Source organism: Coregonus clupeaformis, chromosome 27 (genome assembly GCF_020615455.1).
Source record: "Coregonus clupeaformis isolate EN_2021a chromosome 27, ASM2061545v1, whole genome shotgun sequence".
Taxonomy (NCBI): domain Eukaryota; kingdom Metazoa; phylum Chordata; class Actinopteri; order Salmoniformes; family Salmonidae; genus Coregonus; species Coregonus clupeaformis.
This window is the reverse complement of record NC_059218.1, coordinates 15,326,957-15,352,479: the sequence shown is the minus strand read 5'-3', so window position 1 is coordinate 15,352,479 and position 25,523 is coordinate 15,326,957. Positions and strand designations below refer to the sequence as shown.

General features: G+C 44.6%; 1 protein-coding gene and 1 non-coding gene across 2 annotated transcripts in view; one reads left to right on the top strand and one right to left on the bottom strand.

Moving 5' to 3' along the window:
- The window catches only part of LOC121541550 (GDNF family receptor alpha-2), an 87,822-nt gene extending 74,522 nt beyond the window's left edge, over nucleotides 1–13,300 (top strand). Inside the window, exons 7-11 of the mRNA XM_041850628.1 lie at nucleotides 9,878–9,987; nucleotides 10,638–10,778; nucleotides 10,919–11,103; nucleotides 11,821–11,868; nucleotides 12,321–13,300. Coding sequence (XP_041706562.1) covers nucleotides 9,878–9,987; nucleotides 10,638–10,778; nucleotides 10,919–11,103; nucleotides 11,821–11,868; nucleotides 12,321–12,464 — 628 coding nt within the window. The 3' untranslated portion in view covers nucleotides 12,465–13,300. The remainder of the gene's footprint in view (nucleotides 1–9,877; nucleotides 9,988–10,637; nucleotides 10,779–10,918; nucleotides 11,104–11,820; nucleotides 11,869–12,320) is intronic.
- A 1,248-nt stretch (nucleotides 13,301–14,548) lies between these two features.
- On the bottom strand, nucleotides 14,549–14,601 carry LOC121542233. Its single transcript, XR_005995844.1, has one exon. It is a non-coding gene; the product is annotated as a U7 small nuclear RNA (small nuclear RNA).
- Nucleotides 14,602–25,523: the final 10,922 nt, after the last annotated feature.

The following is a 25,523-nucleotide window of genomic DNA, read 5'->3' as shown; positions in this document are numbered from 1 at the left end:
CGTCATACCACTCAGGAAGGAGACGCGTTCTGTCTCCTTGAAATTAACGTACTTTGGTGCCAAAAGTGCAAATCAATCCCAGAACAACAGCAAAGGACCTTGTGAAGATGCTAGAGGAAACAGGTACAAAAGTATCTATTTCCACAGTAAAACAAGTCCTATATCGACATAACCTGAAAGGCCACTCAACAAGGAAGAAGCCACTGCTCCAAAAAAAGACAGACTACGGTTTGCAACTGCACATGGGGACAAAGATCGTACTTTTTGGAGAAATGTCGTCTGGTCTGATTAAACAAAAATAGAACTGTTTGCCCGTAATGACCAACGTTATGTTTGGAGGAAAAAGAGGGTTGCTTGCAAGCCGAAGAACACCATACCAACCGTGAAGCACAGGGGTGGCAGCATCATGCTGTGGGGGTGCTATGCTGCAGGAGGGACTGGTGCACTTCACAAAATAGATGGCATCATGAGGAAGGAAAATGATGTGGATATATTGAAGCAACATCTCAAGACATCAGTCAGGAAGTTAAAGCTTGGTCGCAAATGGGTCTTCCAAATGTACAATGACCCCAAGCATACTTCCAAAGTTGTTGCAAAATGGCTTAAGGACAACAAAGTCAAGGTATTGGAGTGGCCATCACAAGCCCTGACCTCAATCCTATAGAAAATGTGTGGGCAGAACTGAAAATGTGTGTGCGAGCAAGGAGGCCTACAAACCTGACTCAGTTACACCAGCTCTGTCAGGAGGAATGGGCCAAAATTCACCCAACTTATTGTGGGAAGCTTGTGGAAGGCTACCCGAAACGTTTGACCCAAGTTAAACAATTTAAAGGCAATGCTGCCAAATACTAATTGAGTGTATGTAAACTTCTGACCCACTGGGAATGTGATGAAAGAAATAAAAGCTGAAATAATCATTCTCTCTACTATTATTCTGACATTTCACATTCTTAAAATAAAGTGGTGATCCTAACTGACCTAAGACAGGGAATTTTTACTAGGATTAAATGTCAGGAATTGTTAAAAACTGAGTTTAGATATATTTGGCCAAGGTGTATATAAACTTCCGACTTCAACTGTAACTTGGGGCAACCTCTGAGTTGGACGCTGATTGGAGCAGGCAGCCACGAACTCATTAGCTATGCAAATATGGTAAATATGTAAATGAGCGGTCCCAGTGTGGGACAATTAATTAAAGAGAAGATTTAGGCAGAACAAAACGCCTAATTATAACCAAATGCACACTCACAGATGCTACAGGGGCCAATAAAACAAGGTAGATTGGTCCTATTACTTTTCAAATGTACAAAAATGTATCTGAAATATAGCCAACAACTGTTGTTTTATATAATAACAAAAGAAAGATATGATCCCCATTATGACATACAAGTGTATCCGAAATGCAGCTGTAGCTGCCGTAGGCCTACACATCATTTTTCTGTAGGGAGAGTTTCAGAAAAGCAAACTAAATCAAACTAAGTGCATATTCTATATTCATAGCTGATGTGAAATTACCTAAATGGCATTAGCCAATTTAAATCTGCCGTGAATAAGAGTAAATGGCCACTCCGAGAGAAACACACACTATAGCAAAATAACAGGGAGGGGTGAAAAAGTAGGCTGTGTCATTTTCATAGTATTGACATCACTTTTACAGTAGCCTATAACTCAACGACTGTGTGTAATGCAAGTGAATGATAAGAGTGAATGTTTGCCTATACTACTGCGACATACAAAACGTAAAAAATGTAGGCCTTTCTGAAATGCAGCCATAAGAAAGCATGTAATGTTGAAGCGAAGCCCTACACACACTGTAACCACACCGTAACCATTGATTAAGATCACTTTATTGGTCAATTGCACACAAGGTCCAACCAAAATTTGACTTCCGCTTTAAACCCAACTCTTCCGAAAGACACACATACATTTATTTTGGAGAGGTATTGGGAGCTGCCACACTGGGCGCCCGAGAGCTGTTGTTGTGGGGGGTTAAGTGCCTTGCTCAAGGGCGGAACGGCAGGCAATGGCATCTAGGATTTGATACCAGCACAGCTCACTTGCAGACAGATTTCTCCTGTCGGAACTGGGATATGAACTAGTAACCCTCTGGTTGCTGGCTTGCCTCTCTAACCGCCAGGCTACCTGCCACCCCAGGACCATGGACAGAAGGCTACCACCCGTCAGTGTTATGAAAGGATAATGTTAGATGCACTGCCAATTTCAGCACCACCCAACAGGAGCACCGCGCCAGGGCTCACCTCAGAGCACAACCAATAGGCTACATTGGCCGTTTTCTCATCAAATAATGCAAAGCGGTATATCTATCAATAGCAATTAGACCCGCAAAAGCAAGCAATGACATTAAGAATAAAAAAAATCTAAAATATGCATTGAAGTAAAAAGCAAACGCCTAAACTATACATGACATTATAAAATCTGCCAAACAACCAGTAGGCTTACATGAGGGAAAACAAATGGTTGTAGCTTACCATTTAGAAGAGTTGCAGCCACCTCGATACTGTGTTGAACCACATGATACGTTTCTGATTCCATTCTCCTTCCTGGAGAAAGTTACTTGTCAGGTCCCTCTCAAATGTCAGCTGTACAACTGGGTTTTTCGTTGATGTAACATGCTGTGTCTCTGTTCACTGAATATGTACTTCAGGGTGGAGTAGGAATATTCACCCATTGCTGTAAATGACCCAAATGTTAATCCATATTTCAGTACGAACAGCACAGTCGGCATTGCTGACAAAGGCCCGCCGTATCTTGGAAGAACACTGATTTGTGTTGCTGGCTGTGGTTGCGATTTCACTTTGCAAGCCACAATAAACTCTGCTTCTTCTAGTTCAGTTTTGTTAGATCCAACAATGGCTTGACTTTGTTCACATAAAAAAAAATGTGGCCTCAGGATCCATGGCAGACAGAGCCTACACCGCTTGACTATTTGGTTCGCTAAATGGTGAAGACATTTAACCCAGCACGGCATCCAAAGTGCTGAAAACAGTTGTTTACCTCTCATTTCCATCATAATAATCCACTGTGCTTTCAGTACTCTTGCAGAGTTTTACTGATGAGTCTCCGTAGTTTGCTTGGAGCCGGTGTACTCATGTCCTCCTGGCATTCACCCTAAAGCTTTTAGAATTCAGCATCATATTGCAGTTTTTCAACGCACTCATAAGTACTGAGGACAAATTTGACACCAGTGTGCAGATCAGTAGCTTCAGACTGCAGCAATTTATTAGGAGGGTCGAGGAGCCCCAGGATTTCGTGAATGATTGTTAGCAATGAACTTAAAGCTCTGCTCTGTCACTGCTTTCAATAAGCCTGTGGCCTCAAGTCTCACATCTGTGCCATACGTGCAAGGAGATTCGAGTTCACTGAGCATCTCTGTGATGTTGTCACTTGATTTCAAAATGACTGACACACACCACAACCAAATGCGATTCAATTTATCATGCAATATTTTCTGCACACCTGCATGTTTTTCCCAGACAACACTCTAGCTGAGGCCAACATTTGTTAGCGCTGACTCTGAGATAGATGGATGCCCCCCCTCCTCCTCTCCTCTCCTTTCCTTTAGTAAATATAGGTGTTAGTTGTTAAAATGGGAGTTTAGGTTATTTCTGACCAATTATATTCTCAAGGTCAGCATTGTCAGTTATACATTTCCATATTATTATAATTTCACTGTGTTTGGTTTGTGTGTGTTTTCCCTCTGCTAATGTAGATTATAATAAGGTGTCTCCCATGGGATAATGTGAATCTACTTCACTGTAACTGACAAGTCAGGGTCAGAGAGAGAGGGAGAGCGTGAGAGTGAGAAGAGCGCTGGGAAGGGAGAAAAAAAGAGAGGGATCGAGTGAGAGTGGAGAGAGAGTTGAGAGAGCGGTGGGGAGAGAGAGGAGAGAGTACAGAGTCTATGTCCTCATTGGATATGCATGTACACTACTTTGGCTAGCCAAGGCTGTTAGCTTGGACACTAGAATACAGCCTAGCAGTTAGCTGTCAGACAGTGAGTCTGTCTTGTCTTTCAACACAGTTCTCTTATCGAATATTAACTCACACACACACACACATACAAATACAAACACAAATGCACACAAGCACGCACACACTCTGCCTTTTGAGCGTTGTCTATGAGTCAGACACCACATCCACCATCACAGCTCCCCCAAACCAAGGGCACAGAGGTCAGTGTGTGTGTCCACTTCAAAGGTTCTTGTAAAGCATTGCTCATCCATCCTCGAACACCTAAACTCATACCGACATACACACCAAAACACACACACACTCCCATGGAGTGACTGACCTCTATGAGAATGTCAACAGCACAGCATTCAGACCTGTCAGACACATCAGTCTTTACGGCAGTCATACACACACAGACGAATGCAATTTGGTAACCATTTGGAAAGCGTTTTAATCACTTAATAAATCATAAACCAAATTGTTATTAGTAAAAACACTATAAGTAATTGGTAGGTCTACCTTTACTTGTTACTTCTGTGAACTTTCATTATCCTCCCACCTCATGAGGGAGAGAATCTAGAAAATATCTTAAAGATATGTGCAGGTTTTTGTAACAGCATGACAAGACACTGAGCAATATTTCTTAAACTTACAGAAGGCCAATCATTTCTGCAAAACGAAATATGCATGTTTATACTATAAAGCAGGGGTATTTAGTTCAAGATGATTATGTTTTGATGTATTTCTTATATTTTTTAAGACTTTTTCTAGTAGATATTTTCTAAGATCACATTTCCATCTGTTTGACCAGAAATCAAAGCCTTTGCTTATTCCACATTTTTAGGATGGAAAATAGTTGAAGAATATACAGTACCAGTCAACAAAAGTTTGGACACAACTACTCATTCAAGGGTTTTTCTTTATTTTTACTATTTTCTACATTGTAGAATAATAGTGAAGACATCAAAACTATTAAATAACACATATGGAATCATATGGTAACCAAAAAAGTGTTAAACACATCAAAATATATTTTAGATTTTAGATTCTTCAAAGAAGACACCCTTTGCCTTGATGACAGCTTTACACACATATTAGACCAAAGGACAGATTTCCACCGGTCTAATGTCCATTGCTCGTGTTTCTTGGCCCAAGCAAGTCTCTTCTTATTATTGGTGTCCTTTAGTAGTGGTTTCTTTGCAGCAATTCAACCATGAAGGCCTGATGCACACAGTTTCCTCTGAACAGATGTTGAGATGTGTCTGTTACTTGAACTCTGTGAAGCATTTATTTGGGCTGCAATTTCTGAGGCTGGTAACTCTAATGAACTTATCCTCTGCAGCAGAGGTAACTCTGAGTCTTCCATTCCTGTGGCGGTCCTCATGAGAGCCAGTTTCATCATAACGCTTGATGGTTTTTGCAACTGCACTTGAAGAAACGTTCAAAGTTATTGAAATGTTCTGTATTGACTGACCTTCATGTCTTAAAGTAATGACGGACTGTTGTTTCTCTTTGCTTATTTGTTCTTGCCATAATATGGACTTGGTCTTTTACCAAATAGGGCTATCTGGGCTATCTGTATGCCTTAATTTCAACAACAACAGCTTTCATTTGACACCAAATGTGATATGCACGTCACATGTTCGTGCTTATGGAGCTTTTTTCATGGAAATGCCCATACCAAACACACAGACACACACACACACACACAGACACACGCACACACAGACACACGCACACACACGTGCAATTACTCCCTAAGTGGTACAGACCCTCGCTGCATGTACACTCAACAGGACAGAGAAAGAGAGAGCAAAAGAGTGAGATAGTATAGGTTGAGAAAGAAAGTATAGGCTAGATTATGTGAGTCAAGTTCTGTAGCAGTCATAGTGAGTGTATAGGTGGTGACAGCTCTTTATTTTTATTTATTTAACTAGGCAAGTAAGTTAAGAACAAATTCTTATTTACCATGACGGCCTACACCGGCCAAACCCAGACAACGCTGGGCCAATTGTGCGCCGCCCTAGGGGACTCCCAATCACGTCCGGATGTGATACAGCCTGGAATCGAACCAGGGGGTCTGTAGTGACACCTCAAGCACTGAGATGCAGTTCCTTAGACCGCTGTACCACTCTGGAGCTCTACTGTGATGTATATGTTATTATTCACATATCACAGGTTGACCGGGACCCTGGTGTCTGGTTTTTTGATCAGTGGTATTACACACATGTGATCAGCACTGTAACACAGGTGGAAACACCCATTGAATGATTATTTAATTATGCCATCTGCCCTGGTTCGCCCATGATATGGAACAGTACTTGTGTATTAGGTATTGTGACAAGGTAGTGTAAGATGCATGGAATCTGTTACCAGGTAGTCTGTCCACCCATTCTGCCCAGAGTGGGTGAAAATGCACTTTGGTGATGACATTTCATTTCCTTATGTTTTAAAATACATTTTACCAAGACAAATATGATTCTTCATGTTCTGAATCATTCAGTGGGGTCTTTCTCTAACATACAGTATATTAACATTACATCCAAAAAGGATTTCGTAACTTATACATCTGATAATATGCACCGATCTCTGTTGACAGAGCGGTGCAGCTTTATCGCCAAAACTTTTGAGGATTTTACATTTTGTGGTGGTCGTCTTCCAAGTTGTTTCCGTAGGTCGCAAATAGCAAAATTATCATGACATGAGCTGAATTAAATGTAAAAGTATTTCAAAATAAAAAGCTTGGGGTACGCTCAGTGCTCTGTTGACATTTCAAAGAGTTATGATTGTTTTTGTGAGAAGTCTTCGAAGAACAAAGGAACTTTGCATTAATATGAACAGCGTATACTAAAATAACTACATGACCAAAAGTATATGGACACCAGCTTGTTGAACATCTCATTCCAAAATCATGGGCATTAATATGGAGTTGGTCCCCCCTTTTCTGCAATAACAGCTTCTGCTCTTCTGTGAAAGCTTTCCACTAGATGTTGGAACATTGCTGCAGGGACTTGCTTCCATTCAACCACAAGAGCATTAGTGAGGTCGGGCACTGATATTGGGTGATTAGGCCTGGCTTGCAGTCGCCGTTCAAATTCATCCCAAAGTTGTTCGATGGGGTTGAGGTCAGGGCTCTGTACAGGCCAGTCAAGTTCTTCCACACCAATCTCATCAAACCATTTCTGTATGGACCTCGCTTTGTGCACGGGGGCATTGTCATGCTGAAACAGGAAAGGGCCTTCCCCAAACTGTTGCCACAAAGCCCAAACCATGAAAATCAGCCCCAGACCATTGTTCCTCCTCCACCAAACTTTACAGCTGGCATTATGCATTCGGGCAGGCAGCAGTCTCCTGGCATCTGCCAAACCCAGATTCGTCTGTCGGACTGCCAGATGGTGAAGTGTGATTCATCACTCCAGAGAACGTGTTTCCACTGCTCTAGAGTCCAATGGCAGCGAGCTTTACACCACTCCAGCCAACGCTTTGCATTGCACATGGTGATCTTATGCTTCTGTGCGGTTGCTCGGCCATGGAAACCCTTTTCATGAAGCTCCCGACGAACAGTTATTGTGCTGACGTTGTTTCCAGAGGCAATTTGGAACTTGGTAGTGAGTGTTTCAACCGAAGACAGACGATATTTACGCACTACACGCTTCAGCACTCAGCGGTCCCGTTCTGTGAGGTTGTGTGGCCTACCACCTGGCGGCTGAGCCATTGTTGCTCCTAGACATTTCCACTTCACAATAACAGCACTTACAGTTGACCGGGGCAGCTCTAGCAGGGAAGAAATTTGACATACTGACTTGTTGAAAAGGTGGCATCCTTGACGGTGCCACGTTGAAAGTCACTAAGCTCTTCAGTAAGGCCATTCTACAACCAATGTTTGTCTATGGAGATTGTATGGCTGTGTGCTCGATTTTATACACCTGTCAGAAACGAGTGTGGCTGAAATAGCTGAATCCAGTCATTTGAAGGGGTGTCCACATACTTTTGTATATACATATAGTGTATGAAAATATTGCATGTCATGTCTCAAAATCGATATCTATCTTACCTCTATATTGTTTTATGTCCTCCGGATTTGAGACGACGAGTTCAATGGTAAGCCTATCAGGTAGCCTTCATTCTCGCACAGCATCTAGCCTAGCTGACTCAATGCTATTTTCCTTATTTATGACCACTTTTTTTCTCTGTTCTCCATTGATTTAGTCACCCTAATTTTAACCATCCTACAAGGGGAAATATTTTGAACGGATTATGATAGAGTCATGATGTTTGGGCCATTGGTTTTCTTAGAGGATTACCTACACAATTAACATATTATTTTACCCATTGGTCATAATATGTGTTTTTGATAGGACACCCTATACCAAGCTAGGAAGCTGATGTCATATAGAAATATGTGTTAATGGTGCGATGTTAGGGCAGAAAGAAATAGTGCACTGCTTTTGACCAGGGTCCATAGGGAATAAGGTGCCATTTAGGACATAACATTGAAAATGCCTCTGATTAGAATAGAGGCCGGATGAGGGAAATATTCACAACTGACAAAGGCCCTTTATGTTTCTCTTTGAGTTTCTCTTTGAGTGCACAGCGGTGACTTTGAACGTTCTTGGTGGTTTTTTAATGGGCGTTGAGACAAAACTGGAAGATATCAACAGGACGTTCCTGCTCTGCTCATTTACCCTTCCCCTACCCGTGAGAGACTGAAAATATAATAATGATCTCTGCTCTCTGTGCATCGCTTGTTTCACTGGCTACCTATGCCTTCGGAGGTGTCTGGCACTCTTCTAAGCAGATAGCCAAGGCCAAACAGTAGCTAAAACAGTCTCTCTTACATAGCTTCATTCACAATGCAATGAAAGACAGCTTACTGTGTCTTGAGGAACATGTGAATTTTTTTTTACCCAACCTTCCATTATCACTGGCTTGTATAGAAGTCGATTATTTTCCCTCTCAAATCATTTGAAGTGGACTGTGAGAATGGATGGTAGAATTGGAGGTTGGGATTGAGACCCTTCAACATCAAAAAGTAGTTGCTAGGTTGAAAACCAATAACCATTACAATTCAAAACAACTGATTCACCTTATTTTAGAACTACAGAAAACAATAATATCTCCCATAAAATAACCTTACAGTATGATCATAATGCTTACTGTAAGTACTATCGTGGGTGGTTACAATGGCTCAGTGAGTTAGAGCATGATGCTGGCAACATCAGGGTTGTGGGTTTGATTCCTGTATGGTCTGCATATACTGAGTGTACGAAACATTATGGACACCTGCTCTTTCCGTGACATAGACTGACCAGGTGAAAGCTATGATCCCTTATTGATGTCACTTGTTAAGTCCACTTCAATCAGTGTAGATAAAGGGGAGGAGACAGGTTAAAGAAGGATTTTTAAGCCTTGAAACAATTGAGACATGAATTGTGTATGTGTGCCATTCAGAGGGTGAATGGGCAAGACAAAATATTGAAGTGTCTTTGAACAGGGTATGGTAGTAGGTGCCACGCGTACTGGTTTGTGTCAAGAACTGCAACGCTGCTGGGTTTTTCATACTCACACTGCTGGGTTTTTCATGCTCAACAGTTTTCCATGTGTATCAAGAATGGTCCACCACCCAAAGGACATCCAGCCAACTTGACACAACTGTGGAAAGCATTGGAGTCAACATTGGCCAGCATGCTTGTGGAACGCTTTCGACACCTTGTAGAGTCCATGTCCCGACAAATTGAGGCTGTTCTGAGGGCAAAAGGGGGGGTGCAACTCAATATTTGGAAGGTGTCCATAATGTTTTGTAAACTCAGTGTATGTGTCACTGTCTTTAAGTTCCTTCGGTTGAAATGCTAAAATGACGATATTATGATGAACATTTATGATTTGCTTGTGTATGTGCATTTAGGTCAAGACTGGCTGATTTCCATACCACCTGTCAGATGACTGGTCACTCCATCAACAGCTGTCCCAATGCTAACTACCACGGCTGCCTAATGGCCTACGTAGGCCTCATTGGTGAGTACACACACACTCTCTCGCAACTCAATCTCCAAAGAAAACGCCATACCTTCCCATAACTGCAGACACAGAGATATGACATGGCTTGCCATTTTAATTATGGCGTGTGGGGCCGTCTGCAGATTATGGAGTGTGCGGCATATTTTCTGTATGTTAGTAAAACTGCGCAAAAGTGAAACCGAAACCAACCTTGATTTTTGTTAAATTTAGGCATTAGATTTATTCTTAGGCATTAATTCCGAGTGGTTAGGGTTAAGGTTTGGGATAGGTTTAAAACAGAAAAAAAAATATTTCTAAACGATTGCCTAGCACTGGGATTGAAAACGCGATGTTCGGTTGAAGACCATTCTCAACCCTATCCCCAAAGACCTGGCTCGTCGCAAGTCTACTAGATGGTATTAGGGGCTCGCGTTGCCCCTAGTGGATGGTAGGAAATGTATATGGAAATTAAATGTCACCCCTTGCCATAATTTCACCATTTCAAATATACCTAAACACGCCGTAATCCACTAGAGTTTGGCCTGCTCTCTCCATTTAACAGCAATTTGCTGGAGGGTTTTCTATCCCAGCAGAAGTGTTCTTCAAACGTACTCTTGGTTCTGAATATTGTCTACTCCCTCCCACCCTCCCTCCCTCCCTCTCTCCAGGGTCTGATGTGACTCCTAACTACATGGACAGCAGTCCCAGTAACAGCACCATCTCTCCCTGGTGCTCCTGCAGAGGGACTGGCAACCAGGAACAGGAGTGTGACGACTTCCTCAGAGACTTCACACACAACACCTGCCTCAGTGAGTGGAGTGCAAGTGTGTGTGGTGTGTGTGTCCCTAGGTGTTTTTTTTAATAACCGTGACCTAGCTGCATTACCTGCACTCCATCTTGCCTCTCTCTTCTCTCTTCTTCTCTCTCTCTCTCCTGCCTGTTTCTGTAGAGAATTCCATCCAGGCGTTTGCCTATGGATCAGAGGGGAGTGTTCTTCCCGTCACAGAGTCTTTGGCCACGCCCTTTCCTCCCATACAGCCGCCACTCAACTCTAATCCCGCCCCCTCTCCCCAAGCCAATGACATCAAGCCTCTGGATAGCGCTTGTGTTTTCTCAACCTGTGCCAACCTTAAGGTGTGTGTGTGCCTGTGTGTGCATGTCAATGGTTATCAATAGTGACGTTAGTTCATGTGACGTATCTACTTTCATAGTGTATAGGGAGCGTAATGTATTAATTATTTAATCATCCGACACCTGACCGGCTGAGGAAATATCTAGTCCTGACGTTCTATATATACCTTAACTGGGATGGAGGCTGGAGGGGGAAATACACACACAGACCGAATACCTCAGGGTAACAGAGAGATGGATGGAAATATTCATGCTGTGTGTACATGGATGAGTGTATGTGTGTGTTTGTGTGTATACTGGACTGTATGTTTAAACTGTCAAAGCCCTGCAGCTGGCGGTCTAATCCCAGGACTTCTGTCTCCTGCACGGAACCCCTGACATTCAGACTGATCACGAAGAGGTCAGGGGGAGGGTATGTGTGTGTGAGTGTGTTTGTTATACTAGTTATTTCTCGCTCAGTTCTCTGCTCTCTATTATTCTCCTCATTTCCTGGCCATGAAAAGAGCTCTTCCTGTTCTGAGAGGAGATAAGATCTGATTGGCTCGCCCACCCAGGCGACGGGCGGGGACATGCTAATGAGACCCAGAGAGGGGCTGATGGGAGAGGGAGATAACTGCAGACGTTGGAGCGAGAGAGAGAGAGTGTGTGTGTGTGTGTGTGTGTGTGTTGTTGCTCATGCCGTGTGTAAGTAGATGCTGATGGTATGTGGTTTTTTTACAGGATGGAGGACAAAAGTGCATTCCTTCCAATGAATTTGAGTGTGAAGAGGTGAGCATGAGTGTTTGCGCATTGGTGTGTGTGTGTGTGTGTGTGTCTCTTTGACTGTGACAGAACTCATAACAGGTTTTTTGGAAGCAGCAGCCTTCCATCTCTCCTCCTCCTCTGTAACACTGTCCATTTCTCTCTCCTCCTCCACGTTCTGTCCATCTGTCATATCTGCTTTACTCTTCTCTGCGTCTCCATCTACTCTCTCCATCCATCTATAAACATCTTCATCACTCTGTTCATCCATCCATCTATTCACTCATAACTCAATCCTGTCATGTCACTCTTTCTCTCATCTTCTCTCTCTTTTCCAAGCACATTTACATCAGATGACTAATTCTCTTTTTCCCTCTTTTTCTCTCTCTCTCTCCTATTACCTTTACATTACACCCCCCCCCCCCCCCACACACACACACCCACCCACCCACACCCCACCCTCTCGCTCTCCCTCTCAGGCGTTATTGGCCCAGGGTTCTGTGGACTCTGAGGGAGAGGAGGGTAGAGCCCAGCGCTCTGCAGCAGCCTCTGGACCCCTGGGTGTGAGAGGGTGTGTGAGTGTGTGTGTGACCATGCTGGGGCTTCTGCTCCAGGCTCTGTAGCACACATACTCACCTGACCCCTGACCTCTAAACCCCGTCCTCGGGGTCAGACAGGAAGCTAGAACGCCACCCACAGGAACTTCTGTGACATCACATCCTCCACTACCATGTCAAGGGCAACCAAAACAACAACAACAACATCAACAGAAGAAGAACTGAGAGAAGAGGAGAGCAGAGGATAAGAGAGGAGCAAAGGAATGGAGAGAAGAAGTGAGGAGATGAAGAGGATAAGAGAGGAGGGGTGTGAGAAGAGACTGGCACTGATCCTACAGCACAGAGAGAGAGACAAAGAGAACATTAGAGAGAACATGAGACAGACGCTGGATCGACTGAAGGATGTTTTGATGGATCACCAGAGAGACTTGAGCCTCTGATTCTGTCCTATTCTCCTACCCTAAACACTGAGGACGGAGTTTACGTTACCATACTTTGTCTTGATGCGTTTCTGAGTGCATAGACACTTTGGCTAAGCTGGCAGTTCTGTTGTCTAACTGGTAGAGCGTACAATGAGCTTGTGAAGTGTGCTGCCAGCAGACGCACTTGTTAAAATAATCTAATGGGAGACTGCACCTCCAGAAATTCATGCTCATACGCATTTAAAAAAAGACTGTAAACCTCAAGTGCGGAGAATGGGACAGAGGAACAATCAAGGAGAGGACTAATGTGCTAGAGCCATTGACTATATACTTTGATTGAATGGACTATACTGACATTGGACCGGACTGTACTAACGCTATTGTGATTGGAGCAGAAAGTCCAGAGAGGCGGGACTGTTCCTCTGTCTCTCACCTCAGTAACACACACACACATACACACATACACGCACACACATACACGCACACACACACACATACACGCACACGCACGCACTCACGCACACACAGACACACACACACACAAATCACACCCCTGCATCTCTCTCTCTCTCTCCCTTTAGTCTTCCCTGCCTGGTAGACAGGGTTAACATACACATATATTCCACACACATGTGCAAACACACGTGCAAATACACACACACACACACACATACGTACATAAACAACACCTCAATGACACCTTGCAGACTTCTGCAGACACTATTGTAGGTTGAATGTTTTTCTATCTCAGTTGTGTTGTTGAGAACTTTACAAGGAAAATAGACTCAATGTAAAAACATGATGAATAAAGCCTCACTGCACAACTGTGTGCGGCATTTTGAGTGTATACATTTGTATTATATATTTGTGTATGTGTGTGTGTGTCCCTGCGTGCATCCGTCTGTGTGAGCGTGAGTGCATTATAATTGTGTGTAATATACCTCTGAGACTCTGTGGAGTATCTTTCTATGTTGGAGGTGAGTGGAGATGTGGAACACGGACAGAGACGTGACACAAACGTGTTGTGTGTAACACAACTGTTGCTATGGAGACTGGTGGTGCCAACACTCATTTGTGTCAGGTCTTATTGTACTTGTCATCTTTTCTTTTCCTGCCGGGAGAGAGAAAAAAAGAGAGGGGGAGAAAGAAGATGAGAGGAGGCTTATAACGTGCAGGTTTCTATGTAATCTTTAACGGAGTTACAGCAGTGTATATGAAATATGTGTCTAAAGACCTCAATAAAAACATCTGTAACATTACCTGAGTTCTCTGTGTGTTTGTCTGAAGACATCATGAGATCTGACTGATGTATGTCTGTGTTTTTCCTAATTCATTCAGCAATGGTTTTATTTAGTACAAAGCCCTCCTATATGAAAAAATACTAATGTATACTTAAGCAATAAGGCCCGAGGGGGTGTGGTATATGGCCAATATACCACGCTAAGGGCTGTTCTTAGGGACGATATACCACGGCTGTCAGCCAATCAGCATTCAGGGCTCGAATCAGCCAGTTTATAATATGTTATAAATATGTAGTATTACTATATTTATATACTATAGTATTCACTGTAGTGATTTTCGGACATTACTGTAGTATACTCTAGTATTTACTGTAGTGTTTTTGCAGACAGTACTGTAGTATACTGTAGTATTTACTGTAGTGTTTTTGCTGAAATTATTGTAGTATTTACTATAGTGTTTTTGTTTTATTATCTTTGACATAGAAGTGGGGGTTTTCTCCTTGAGGAATCCTGCTGGACAAATACTAAAAGAGCACATTTTCCATAACCTGTAAGTAAGTAGGTGGGGGTATGAATGGCTAGGTTCAGAGCTTCTGCTCTTTTCTATAACCTGTAGGTAGGTCGGACTGGAGCCTGGGATCGTTCAGAGCTTCTGCTCTTTTCTATTTTTATTTATTTATTTATTTTTATTTCACCTTTATTTAACCAGGTAAGCCAGTTGAGAACAAGTTCTCATTTACAACTGCGACCTGGCCAAGATAAAGCAAAGCAGTGCGATAAAAACAACAACACAGAGTTACATATGGTAAACAAAACATAAAGTCAAAAATACAAACAGAAAATATATATACAGTGTGTGCGAATGTAGTAAGTTATGGAGGTAAGGCAATAAATAGGCCATAGTGCAAAATAGTTACAATTTCGTATTAACACTGGAATGATAGATGTGCAAAAGATGATGTGCAAATAGAGATACTGGGGTGCAAATTAGCAAAATAAATAACAATATGGGGATGAGGTAGTTGGGTGGGCTAATTTCAGAATGGCTGTGTACAGGTGCAGTGATCGGTAAGCTGCTCTGACAACTGACGCTTAAAGTTAATGAGGGAGATAAGAGTCTCCAGCTTCAGAGATTTTTGCAGTTCGTTCCAGTCATTGGCAGCAGAGAACTGGAAGGAATGGCGGCCAAAGGAGGTGTTGGCTTTGGGGATGACCAGTGAGATATACCTGCTGGAGCGTAGACTACGGGTGGGTGTTGCTATGGTGACCAGTGAGCTAAGGTAAGACAGGGATTTGTAGGTAGGTACTCTGGAGCCTGGTATCGTTCAGAGCTTCTGCTCTTTTCTATAACCTGTAGGTAGGTAGGACTGGAACCTGGGATAGTTCAGAGCTTCTGCTCTTTTCTATCCATGTCAACTCATGGGAGGAGAGGTGGAGGCAAGGCAGGGGCAATGAGCAAGGGAGTAGTTAACTCAAGGCTTGGTGTGAATGCTGCATTCTTCTGCGAATTTACCAGTTGTGCAGTCATAAATACGAGTTGGATGCATTCACATGCTTTGAACTCATTGAGAAACGCTGATTGGCTAATGGCAAACAAGCTGCGTCAGACATAAACTAAAAGTACAGCTATCATGCTTGTAAACAAATGATAGTGTTAAAAAACCATAATAGATAGCTTTTTATGAATAATGTTTTGTTGTTGCATTTAACTGCCGAAAATGCTGTTATCGAGGTCATTTCCTTGGTAGGTGACGTCAGAGTTCAGTATGTGGGAGAAGTCAGAGCAGGGATAACAGACGAGTTCCCCACTAGTAATTACAAGTTGGAGGGCCGTTGAAGGGTGCATTCGGTGGTGCTCATGGATCAAGGTTCATAACGCAATTGGCTAACTTATTTCCCAACTTGATTGTAATTCAAACAAACTTTAATAAGGCAAAACATAGAGATGATAAGAAGTAAAGGTATTTTAAAACAGGGGTATTCAACCGGGGGTCCGCAGCCCACTAGGGGTCATAACGCACTGCAGGGGTTTGCAAAAATATAAAACAAACAAAAATAAATAAAGGGGATTTAAAAAATAAATGTTTTTAGGAATATTGCCAGCAACAACAGAATAAGCACATTTTGAAGAACATAACTACAGATGTAGTATCTAAATTTGAGCCAGTTTACCACAACAGGAAAAGTGAATTATTACGTGGATTATAATTAATGGACATTTTTGTAGGGGTTGATACATTTTTCATAAGGGAAAATCAAGTCTGAAATTTCAAAGTGGAAATTCAAAACTTCAGAAGCCTTTTTAAACCTAAAATACACTGCAAGTTTTAAATTTCCTTCATTGCAGGAAAGTTCTCCTGCAACAGGGTGACCAAATTAAGATCCTACATCTGTAGAAAAGAGGAGAATATCTTTAGTAAACAACAGTGTTCTATAGTAAACAATACTATTTTTTTCAGGAGGGTATGAGGGTGTTAACCATTATTTATTTTCCATAAATGAAATTATCTTATTCATGGCATGATTTCCAGCTTTCCACCATGATACATCCGTTTTTTTCAATGGCTACATACTGTAATATGGATAAATAAATGCCATCACATTTACATTTACATTTACGTCATTTAGCAGACGCTCTTATCCAGAGCGACTTACAAATAGGTGCATTCACCTTATAGCCAGTGGGATAACCACTTTACAATGTTTTTTTAATTGTTTTTTTTAATGTTTTTTTTTTTTTTTTGGGGGGGTGGGTTGGAGTAAAGGGGGGGGTAGAAGGATTACTTTATCCTATCCCAGGTATTCCTTAAAGAGGTGGGGTTTCAAATGTCTCCGGAAGGTGGTGAGTGACTCCGCTGTCCTGGCGTCGTGAGGGAGCTTGTTCCACCATTGGGGTGCCAGAGCAGCGAACAGTTTTGACTGGGCTGAGCGGGAACTATGCTTCCGCAGAGGTAGGGGAGCCAGCAGGCCAGAGGTGGATGAACGCAGTGCCCTCGTTTGGTTGTAGGGACTGATCAGAGCCTGAAGGTACGGAGGTGCCGTTCCCCTCACAGCTCCGTAGGCAAGCACCATGGTCTTGTAGCAGATGCGAGCTTCAACTGGAAGCCAGTGGAGTGTGCGGAGGAGCGGGGTGACGTGAGAGAACTTGGGAAGGTTGAACACCAGACGGGCTGCGGCATTCTGGATGAGTTGTAGGGGTTTAATGGCACAGGCAGGGAGCCCAGCCAACAGCGAGTTGCAGTAATCCAGACAGGAGATGACAAGTACCTGGATTAGGACCTGTGCCGCTTCCTGTGTAAGGCAGGGTCGTACTCTCCGAATTTTGTAGAGCATGAACCTACAGGATCGGGTCACCGCCTTGATGTTAGCGGAGAACGACAGGGTGTTGTCCAGGGTCACGCCAAGGCTCTTCGCACTCTGGGAGGAGGACACAACAGAGTTGTCAACCGTGATGGCGAGATCATGGAACGGGTAGTCCTTCCCCGGGAGGAAGAGCAGCTCTGTCTTGCCGAGATTCAGCTTGAGGTGGTGATCCGTCATCCATACTGATGTGTCTGCCAGACATGCAGAGATGCGATTCGCCACCTGGTTATCAGAAGGGGGAAAGGAGAAGATTAGTTGTGTGTCGTCAGCGTAGCAATGATAGGAGAGGCCATGTGAGGATATGACAGAGCCAAGTGACTTGGTGTATAGCGAGAATAGGAGAGGGCCTAGAACTGATCCCTGGGGGACACCAGTGGTGAGAGCACGTGGTGCGGAGACAGCTTCTCGCCACGCCACTTGGTAGGAGCGACCGGTCAGGTAGGACGCAATCCAAGAGTGAGCCGCGCCGGAGATGCCCAGCTCGGAGAGGGTGGAGAGGAGGATCTGATGGTTCACAGTATCAAAGGCAGCAGACAGGTCTAGAAGGACAAGAGCAGAGGAGAGAGAGTTAGCTTTAGCAGTGCGGAGAGCCTCTGTGACACAGAGAAGAGCAGTCTCAGTTGAATGACCAGTCTTGAAACCTGACTGGTTTGGATCAAGAAGGTCATTCTGAGAGAGATAGCAAGAGAGTTGGCTAAAGACGGCACGCTCAATAGTTTTGGAGAGAAAAGAAAGAAGGGATACTGGTCTGTAGTTGTTGACATCAGAGGGATCGAGTGTTGGTCACAAAGTTAGTGTTATCGAGTGGATCGAGTGTTAGTCACAAAGTTATCATAGTACATATACATGTATTTGTAGGCCTACCATAGTACGTACCATGGTATACTATGTTAAACTATAGTACGTACTATAGCACACTATGTGTAATTTCTTATGGGACTGTCTATTACAATGTAGTAAAATATTCTATAGTAAGTGCTTTTACAGTTTTTTAAATCACGTACAAGCATGTTTTGGAACTGTGGCCTTTTGCAAAACAGTAAATACATTAATCAAAACTATATTATACCATCAAAATTGCAAATACTGTCATGACTTCCTCCGAAGCTGCCTCCTCTCCTTGTTCGGGCAGGCTTTGGCGTTCGTCGTCACCGGCCTTCTAGCCACTGCCGCATCACATCTCATCATTCCATTTGTTTTGTCTTGTCTATTACACACACCTGGTTCATATCCCCTCATTAGTATTTGTATAAGTGTCCTTGAGGACATCCGAAGGGAGCTAGCCTGCTGGGACACCATGTTGTCCTTCACTCAACTGGTGGACATGGCCATCCACTTGGACAACCTGCTGGCAGCCAGAGGACGTCCTGGAGGGGGTCTGCCCATTCCAACCCCGCCCGACTCGGATCAAGAGCTGATGGAGCTGGGTGGAGCGGCGATCCGAGAGAGCAGAGGATGACAGTGCCAGTGTCACTCTGGTGGCACGAGAGGACATTTCACTGCCCAATGTCGTCAGCGTTCTTTTGGGTCTGGAGAGGGCAGGCAGGGCACTCTCGTGTCACCCCAGGTATCGAACACCCACACTCGTTCAGAGCCCTCTGCTGCGCACTGTACCCTACCTATCCACTTTCCTGATTACATTGTAGTTCCCCAGTGTAAGGCGCTAGTCGATTCAGCGGCTGCTGGGAACTTTATGGACAGGTCATTTTCACACAGTCTAGGCATTTCATTGGTTCTCCTATCCATTCCACTCCCCATCAGAGCACTTAACAGTCAACCATTAGGGTCCGGGATTGTTAGGGAAGTTACAGCACCAGTCACCATGGTTACCCACGAGACTCATCGCGAGCAAGTCACTTTTATTATTGAGTCTCCTGCCTTCCCTGTTGTCTTAGGTATTCCTTGGTTAGCACTGCACAACCCAACCTTTTCATGGCCGCAGATGGTTCTCACGGGGTGGTCGCGAGAGTGTCAGGGTAGGTGTCTCGGTGGAAAGTCCAGACAGTACCTCCACCGTGCGCATTCCCCCCGAACACCTCGATTTGGCGCACGTGTTTTCAAAATGCAGGCGACCAAGTTACCACCTCATCGGGCGGGGGATTGCGTGATAAACCTCCGGGTAGACGCTGTGCCTCCCAGGAGTCATGTGTATCCCCTGTCACAGGCTGAAACGGAGGCTATGGAGACATACGTCACCGAGTAACTGCGCAAGGGGTTTATACGTCCCTCCACTTCGCCCGCCTCCTCAAGTTTATTTTTTGTGAACAAGAAAGACGGCGGTCTGCGCCCTTGCATTGATTATCGATCACTGAACAAGGAGACGATACGATTTAGTTATCCTCTCTCCCTCATTCCTTCAGTGATCGAGTCAATGCATGGGGCATGCTTCTTCACCAAATTAGATCTCCGGAGTGCGTACAACCTGGTGCGTGTCCGAGAGGGGGACGTGTGGAAGACAGCATTCAGCACAACCACCGAGCATTATGAATACCTGGTTATGCCTTACGGTTTGATGAATGCTCCATCAGTCTTCCAGTCCTTTGTGAACGAGGTGTTTCAGGACATGCTTGGTCACGGTGCAGTGGTCTACATCGATGACATTCTGGTGTATTCCACTACGCGCGCTGAGCATGTGTCCCTGGTTTGCAAAGTGCTGGCCCGACTGTTGGAAAATGACCTTTATGCCAAGGCAGACAAGTTTCTGTTTTACCAACAGTCCGTCTCCTTCCTCGGATACAGCATTACCACCTCAGGTGTGGAGATGGAGGGAGATCGCATTTCAGCCATGCGTAATTGGCCGACTCCAACCACGGTAAAGGAGGTGCAGTGCTTTATTGGCTTTGCCAACTACTAACGGAGGTTTATCCGGTGGCTTTGGCAAGGTCGCAGCTCCCATCACATCTCTGTTGAAGGGTGGGCCGTCCCGGCTCCGCTGGTCTGCTGAGGCTGACAGGGCCTTCAGTAACCTGAGGGGTCTGTTCACCTCAGCCCCGGTACTGGCCCACCCCGATCCATCACTACCATTTGTAGTGGAGGTGGATGCGTCCGAGGTAGGGATAGGCGCTGTCCTATCTCAATGCTCAGGCACGCCACCAAAGCTCCATCCCTATGCCTTCTTCTCCAAGAAGATCAGCCCGGCGGAGCAGAACTACGACGTTGGTGATCGGGAGCTGTTGGCTGTTGTCCGAGCCCTGACCGTGTGGAGGCACTGGCTCGAAGGGGCGAAACACCCTTTCCTCGTCTGGACGGACCACCATAACCTGGAGTACATCCGGGCAGCGAGGAGGCTGAACCCTCACCAGGCCAGGTGGGCCCTGTTCTTCACCCAGTTTGATTTCACTCTATCATACATCCTGGGTACGAAGAATGTGAAGGTAGATGCACTGTCACGGCTGTACGACACAGAGGAGAGGCACAGAGACAACACCCCCATACTCCCAGCCTCCTGCATTGTGGCGGTGGTAGTATTGGCGATGGACGTGGATATAGAGCAGGCTTTACGCACAGAGCCACCTCCACAGCTGGGCTGCAGTACGTGCCTGCTCTTGTCCGTGACCGTCTGATCTTCTGGGCACACACGTCACCCTCCTCTGGTCACCCAGGTATCGGTCGTAGAGTACGCTGCCAAACTGGAAAGTACTGGTGGCCTACCTTGGCTAAGGATGTGAGGGTGTATGTCTCCTCCTGCTCTGTTTGCGTCCAGAGTAAGGCACCTAGGCACCTCCCAGCGGGTAAGTTACAGCCCTTACCAGTTCCACAACGGCCATGGTCTCACCTAAGTATTGATTTCTTGACTGATCTTCCCCTCTCTTAAGGTAACACCACCATCCTGGTCATTGTGGACCGCTTTTTAAAGGCCTGCCGCCTCCTTCCTCTGCCCTGTCTCCCATGGCCCTTCAGACTGCGGAGGCTCTGTTTACACATGTCTTCCGGCACTACGGGGTACCAGAGGACATAGTGTCTGACCGGGGTCCCCAGTTCACATCCAAGGTCTGGAAGGCGTTCATGGAACGTCTGGGGGTCTCTGTCAGCCTGACCTCTGGTTTCCACCCCGAGTCTAATGGGCAGGTGGAACGGGTAAATCAGGATGTGGGTAGGTTCCTGCGGTCCTACTGCCAGGACCAACCGGGGGAGTGGTCGGTGTTCTTGCCATGGGCCGAATATGCCCAGAACTCTCTCTGTCACTCCTCCTCTAACCTAACACCATTCTAATGTGTTTTAGGTTACCAATCGGTTCTGGCACCGTGGCACCAGAGCCAGACCGAGGCTCCTGCGGTGGATGACTGGTTTCGGCGCGCGGAGGAGACGTGGAACGCTGCTCACGTCCACCTTCAACGTGCCGTGCGTCGTCAGAAGGCCAATGCTGACCGCCACCGCAGTGAGGCCCCGGTCTTCGTACCTGGTTTTTGGGTCTGGCTCTCGACCCGGAATCTGCCCCTCCGCCTGCGCTGCCAGAAGCTGAGCCCGCGGTTTGTGGGGCCATTCAAAGTCCTGAGGAGGATCAACGAGGTTACATATGGGTTTTTACTCCCCCATGATTGTCGTATTAACCCCTCGTTTCATGTGTCTCTCCTCAGGCTGGTGGTGGCTGGTCCGCTCCAGGAATCTGAGCTGCGGGAGGTCCCTCTGCCTCCTCTGGACATCGAGGGGGCCCCGGTGTACTCCGTCCGTTCCATCCTGGATTTGAGGTGTCGGGTGGGGGGCTTTCAGTACCTCATGTTATGGGAAGGGTATGGTCCGGACGAATGGTGCTGGGTCCCGATGAGGGATATCCTCGATCCCTCCCTGTTGCGGGATTTCCACCGTCGCCATCCGGCTCGCCCTGCTCCGTGTCCTCCTGGCTGCCGGTGTCGGCGCACTGCTGGAGCTGCGCGTCAAGGGGGGGTACTGTCACAACTTCCTCCGAAGCTGCCTCCTCTCCTTGTTCGGGCAGGCTTCAGCGTTCATCGTCACCGGCCTTCTAGCCACTGCTGCATCACATCTCATCATTCCATTAGTTTTGTCTTGTCTATTACACACACCTGGTTCATATCCCCTCATTAGTATTTGTATAAGTGTTCCCTCTGCCCCCTTGTCCTTGTGGGTGATTGTTTTATTTGAGGAGAGTGTAGCTCGGTTGAGCTCCATGTATTTTGTATTGCCGGGGTATATTTTCCCCTTGTGCCTGTTTTGTTCCAGTGTGCCTGTTTTGCGCACTGGACTGTTTGATGCTATTCTGCATAACTCTGTATTCCGGAATAAACTCTTTATTCTGTGATTTACTCTCCTGCCCCTGACTCCTTCAAATCACCCATCACAAATACATTCAGCAAAACAACACGACTGCCTGCCAAAAGATTAACGCCACCATACTTATCTCTTGAGTCCAAGCAGACAAACCAGAAAGTTAGTCTGTGTTTATAAAATCCCAGTAGATAAACACATTTTCTTTACAGTCACTAAATCAGGTCAAAATTGGAAGTATAACCATCCAAAGGTGCAGAATTATGGGCAATTACTCTCCTTTTATTCATATTTCACTAAACAATTTCATACACATCAAATCAAATATTATTCCCAGTGTTGGGGAAGCTACAGTAACCTTAGTTAAGTAAACTATGTCTTTCTTAAGGGTAGCATATAGTGTAGCTTACACACAAAAAACGATGTTTCAAGTGAGAATTAGGCAGGTCTGATGCCGAAAAAGAAAGACAATTCTTGCTTACTTCACCCATATTTTATTATATTTTTTCAAAAAAAAGTAGTGTGTAGTTCCAGTAGTTAGCTACACCGCTACATTGAAAAAATTGAATTAACTACTGAAAACACCACCAAGATTTGAATTTAGTTCAACTACCACCAAGCTACTGCAAAATGTAGTTATATTACTAGTTGAACTACATGTAGTTCACTACTCCCCAACACTGATTATTCCTGATAAAAAATAAATAAATAAAATGAGCACATTGTGTGCAGGATTCATTCATTGGTATCATCACAATTCAATTCCATGTATTCAATACAAAGGTTGGTTTACTCAAAGTTTTGTCAACTTTCTATTGGCGCACAGAAACACAATCCACAATAGAAATAAGGAAAGGAGACTACAATGGAGGAACACAACTGATATGAATGTAGCTGAAGGCTTCAATCCACACCAAAGCAAAGCGCAATAATGGAAGGTCACAATGTTGGAGATGATGACTTAGGAGTAACCCAAAGTTGCGTAAAAGTAACCCAACTTAATTCTCTGCATCTCTGCATGGCCGCAATATTGTACAAAATTATACACAGTCCCCATTGCCTCGATCTTTCCATATATTGTACATGGTATGTCACAGATGGGGTGCAGTGGTCTAAGGCACTGCATCGCAGTGCTAGCTGTGCCACTAGAGATCCTGGTTCGAATCCAGGCTCTGCTGTAGCCGGCCGCAACCGGGAGACCAATGGGGCGGCGCACAATTGGCCCAGCGAGGTAGCGAGGGAATGGCCGGCAGGGAGGTAGCTCAGTTGGTAGAGCATGGCGTTTGCAACGCCAGGGTTGTGGGTTCGATTCCCACGGGGGGCCAGTATAAAAAATTAATAATAATAATAATAATAATGTATGCACTAACTGTAAGTCGCTCTGGATAAGAGCGTCTGCTAAATGACGTAAATGTAATATAGAATTTAGTGTGTAGTGCATTCTACAGTATACTACAAAATTCTATAGTAAGCACTACACGATCAAGGGGTACTACAGTGTGTAGTATAGTATTCTACAGCAGGGTTTCCCAAACTTGGTTTTGCCCTAGCACTATACTGCCCTACCAAGCAAAAGAGCAGTAACTGCACATTTGGTTGAAAATGAGTCATTGACATTTTTCATACATTAAATACATGCTTTATCCATTGTGTTGTGTTATTGAGAAAATTGAGAAAATTGAGAAAATGGGGGGTCATGCTTACAGCAACTGCAGAAAGTTACAGTGAAACCAAGGAAAAAGGCAGTAACTGCTATCACTCACGTCAGTTACTGCCTTTTACCTTGGTTTCACAGAGCTTTGGGCTGCAGTGTCTACAGTTTACCTTTGTATTATTTATTGTTCTTCGCTGATACAAGTATGAAACTATATGACACTGACAGTCACATACAAATAAATATAATCAACACAAGTTTGTGTTAAATAAAAATCGTCATGGAAACATATTCCAGTGTGTGTACCAAGCAAGAAGGCAGTAACTGCCGTCTAGGGTCAAAGGTCATTACATTAACATTCTAGTCATTTAGCAGACGCTCTTATCCAGAGCGACTTACAGTTAGTGCATACATTATTTTTTTTATGTTTTTCATACTGGCCCCCCGTGGGAATCGAACCCACAACCCTGGCGTTGCAAACACCATGCTCTACTGAGCTACATCCCTGCCGGCCATTCCCTCCCCTACCCTGGACGACGCTGGGCCAATTGTGCGCCGCCCCATGGGTCTCCCGGTCGCGGCCGGCTACGACAGAGCCTGGATTCGAACCAGGATCTCTAGTGCCTTAGACCACTGCGCCACTCGGGAGTCATGTCAGAGGTCAGGGTCAATATGAATAAAAATAACCTCATAACAAGACAACAGATAACCACATCTACAATGATCTGCCTACAATTATTTTGGCTGGACAATAAACAAAACTTTGAAGTCATTTTTCTCAGTTTCGCTCTTTGAGCAGTTATTGCTCTTTTGCTTGGTAGGGCAGTATACAGCTGATTCAAATAACCAACTCATCATCAAGCTTTGATTATTTGAATAAGCTGTGTAGTGCTAGGGCAAAAAACTATACGTCCACCCAGGGAGAACCCAGGACAGAGTTTGGAAAAACCTGTTCTACAGTATACTACACAATTCTATAGTAAGTACTACAAATGATCAACGGTAAATACAGTGTGGAGTATAGTATTATACAGTATAATACAACATTTTATAGTAAGCATTACACGATCGATGGATACTACAGTGTGGCCATTATAATAATGGCGCCGGAGAAGATGGCTGCCGTTTTACAGCCCTCTAACCAATTGTACTATTATGTGTGTTTTTCCGCGTTATTTGTAATTTATTTTGTACATAATGTTTCTGCCATCGTCTCTTATAA